Source organism: Perkinsus marinus (assembly GCF_000006405.1).
Source record: "Perkinsus marinus ATCC 50983 genomic scaffold scf_1104296962378, whole genome shotgun sequence".
Lineage (NCBI taxonomy): Eukaryota > Perkinsozoa > Perkinsida > Perkinsidae > Perkinsus > Perkinsus marinus.
Window position 1 is genome coordinate 54,755 of NW_003205427.1, and position 3,168 is coordinate 57,922.

At 50.1% G+C, this 3,168-nt stretch overlaps 1 protein-coding gene across 1 annotated transcript; it reads right to left on the minus strand.

The window, feature by feature from the left end:
* Window positions 1–1,525, minus strand: Pmar_PMAR022948 (hypothetical protein; the record flags this gene model as incomplete). The annotated part of the gene is made up of 8 exons (XM_002771787.1): window positions 1,160–1,525; window positions 1,003–1,111; window positions 804–958; window positions 646–759; window positions 561–597; window positions 424–515; window positions 230–367; window positions 1–180 (listed from the first exon to the last, which is right to left on the minus strand). Coding segments are annotated over exons 1-8 (957 nt in total), but the record flags the coding sequence as incomplete, so codon positions are not given.
* Between the last annotated feature and the right edge of the window lie 1,643 nt (window positions 1,526–3,168).

The window sequence follows — 3,168 nt, forward strand, 5'->3', positions numbered from 1 at the left end:
CAGTCGTACGTGTTGGCCCTCATCATCATGAACCTCTGGGGGCATGACCGAGAGGATCAACGCCCCGTGGGGCATGTCCTTACCCCGGTCGACTACCTCTGACGGGGGCGAGCTCCACATCATCGACGACCCGCCCTTATTCTCAGCAGCAGCAGCGTCCAACTTCATATAACAGCCGACCTAAACAGGAAGCTGCCATGACAGTATCACCAAGCCGGTGGATCATCACCCCAAAGTCATCGTCTTCCTCCTCCTCAATAGACAACCCCCCAAGGGGAATATAACTCCGACTGCTCGAAAGCATCGTACGCTGCAGTGAATGTGTGGTCGGCTCCAGGAACGCACTGCGATCTCCCGAATCCAAAACCTACCATCACAGCATGACATCACCTTCGACCTGACCCCCTAGCCTGCTACACCCACCTCGACACTCTCCACACGTTGCCTCTCCTTAGGGCCCTTCCTACATCGCTCAGAAACTGAGACTTTGATAACAGGTGACCGTGGTGGCAGGACTAAGACGATTTACGGTATAGACAATAACACGGCGAAAATATCACCTTTGATAGCTTCTCTCGATATGCAAGAACGCTTATTCTGAGAGCACTATAGTAGTGTATTAGAAATCATCATAAGAAGACCCACCTCCGTTATTGGGGTCGGCTTGTGAGGAGAATCAAAAGCTATATATTCCCGAACTGCTGCGGCTGAGGTGTTCGCCCCTACGCTAACCTCACCGTTATCCGTGGCGACCCCAACCTAACACCATCCTCACAAAGTCAACACCACCTACAAGGACCCACCTCGGGCATGCCCTCCTCTTCCTTTATCAGCTCCTTCTCCTCCTCCACTTCGCATGGACCCAACTTCTCCCTCACGACTTTAGGGTCTTCCCCCAAGGTAACAAGAACTGCCGCTAAATGTGCTCGTAGACTATCCGAAGCATCAATGCTCGCATCTACATCATCATACCACCAAGCCAGACCTACCTCTCCCACCTACCCAGATCAACAATGCCTTCTACTTCGCAGCTCTCATTAACTGAGCCACGACCACCACCTCCAGCAACAACAGCTCCTTGTTGCCTCTCCAGTGCTTCCATAAGGAAGTCCTAAATGAACCACATCATCCCGCCCTACTCCTCCATCTCTAGACTCACCTTAGCGAAATGGAGGTGATATACTTTCCTACTGTTGCTTTTAGCAACACTCGCAAGCTGAGCCAACTGTATACCAAAATCGACGAGCTCGTCATCGGACAGCTCTTCTTTAACGATCTTTTGCGGGTCCATCTCGCCCACTTTCACGACTTGCCGCTTTGGTCGGCCGACCTCGCGCTGCTTTTTATGATGACCAACAGGATGACCGCAGCCGCCACAACGCAAGATGGGCCACAAACGCCGAAGCGCTTCTCTAGGTTTACACAGAAACCTAGCTAGACATCGTTGACCGGAATAAAAGTCGTGGATTGTGCACAGAAAATACCACGAATAACAACGAGACGGTGATGCGTGACGAGACTAAAAGGACCCAACTGAAACAATAACAACAACTACGCCCGCTTCTCATCGACCAGCATTTGACAACACAACTTAAGTGAGATACAGACTACACCTTCCCGGAGCCATGAGGAATACAAAGACGAAATAGACCGAAACTATGAGAATCACTAGAAACCCGACCTGACATCACAACAGCTACAAAACAGTCATAATAAAAAGCACTGTATCTTAGGATACTGATAAGTGCTTCTTACACTCATCGTCGCCTATCGTAGTGCCTATCCCTGGATTCCGACCGGGACCTCGTCCTCTGCCTAGTAGCCAAAGGATCTCTAGTATCACCTACTGAACCTGACCAGCACTCGGGCACTCTTGGTCACCGACTGCTCACGACTACTACTGCTGTAGTAGTCGCCTTTGACACCAGGGTGCCAATCTCTGAACCCCTTTCCTTTACTAGGCCTGCGTCTGACGATCTCAACAAGCTTATGTCAACTCAATCAAATGATACTTACCTCACCTTGAACTCCATGCCCGCTCCCCCCACTTAGCATCATCAGTGTGCTCGAAGGTCTACAGTGGGGAGGAGCAGGGTGAGAACAGTAGAGAGTAGTGCCGACCGCGTAGGAATGCTATTGTAGCAGTAGCTCATTCCAGACCTCACTAGTTGCGTTGACACTAAGCGGCCCTGTAGACAAGGAAATCACCGACAAACGATAATGACGTGTTTAAAAGTCCACCTAGGAGACACCGACCGCCACTATCCTCCCGACATACGATGAGAGCAAATCCCGGAGAGTTACAAGCCACCCACATGGATTCAATGGCCCCCATATCGGGGTCCTCCTCACGAGTGCCTGAAGTCACAAGAGGTCACCAAACTGGCAGCCAGCGATCGGGCAAGATCAGCAAGCGCCAACAGGTGTCACACCGTCCATAAAATTCCCAGCGAAAACCTTCCTCTCTCCAGTTATGACGTAGAAGAAGCAAGCCTCTTAGTGAACACGGACGCCAGGTCCACGAAACCGTAAAACCGCGCGCGCCCAAATGATCGATATCTCTTGTGCCTTGATTCTATAACTTCCGAGCATAGTTGTCATCTCTACTAAAGGTGGATAAGATTTCTCTTTCGATCCTCTGTCAGCTCTCCTCGAAAACTTCGATAGGGGCTCTCTTTCTAAGTAGCCACAATTCTCGTGATGTTAAAAAACTATGTAAAAAGGATAAACACTTCGAGTATCTGGTTGTTCCGTCGGGCGTCAGGACGTTGTTGGATTTACATCCTACAACTCCACAAGGTCTATCAACATCCCCCTCAAGTTCTACTACATACACGGCCCCTTGTCTCACCAGCGATCCAGTATAGCCCTTACCAAACCAGTTTAGTGCGAAGCCATGCTACATTGGGCGATTAGGAATTACTACGGAAATCCCTTCCGTAGGCTCCTACCGAACACCACGGCGTTACTTGGTGTAGAATAGAGTGGCATCATTCAGCACCATTGCAAGCACCTCCAGAGACCTCCAATTTTGTATACCACAACAATTCCACCTTCACCTCCCAGGGGGGACAGCGCACACAATGGATGATAAACGATCCCAACCGTTCATTTTACTTCAGCATATTTTTATGTTCACAGCGGCCCTTCGACCCTTATCGAACCCCA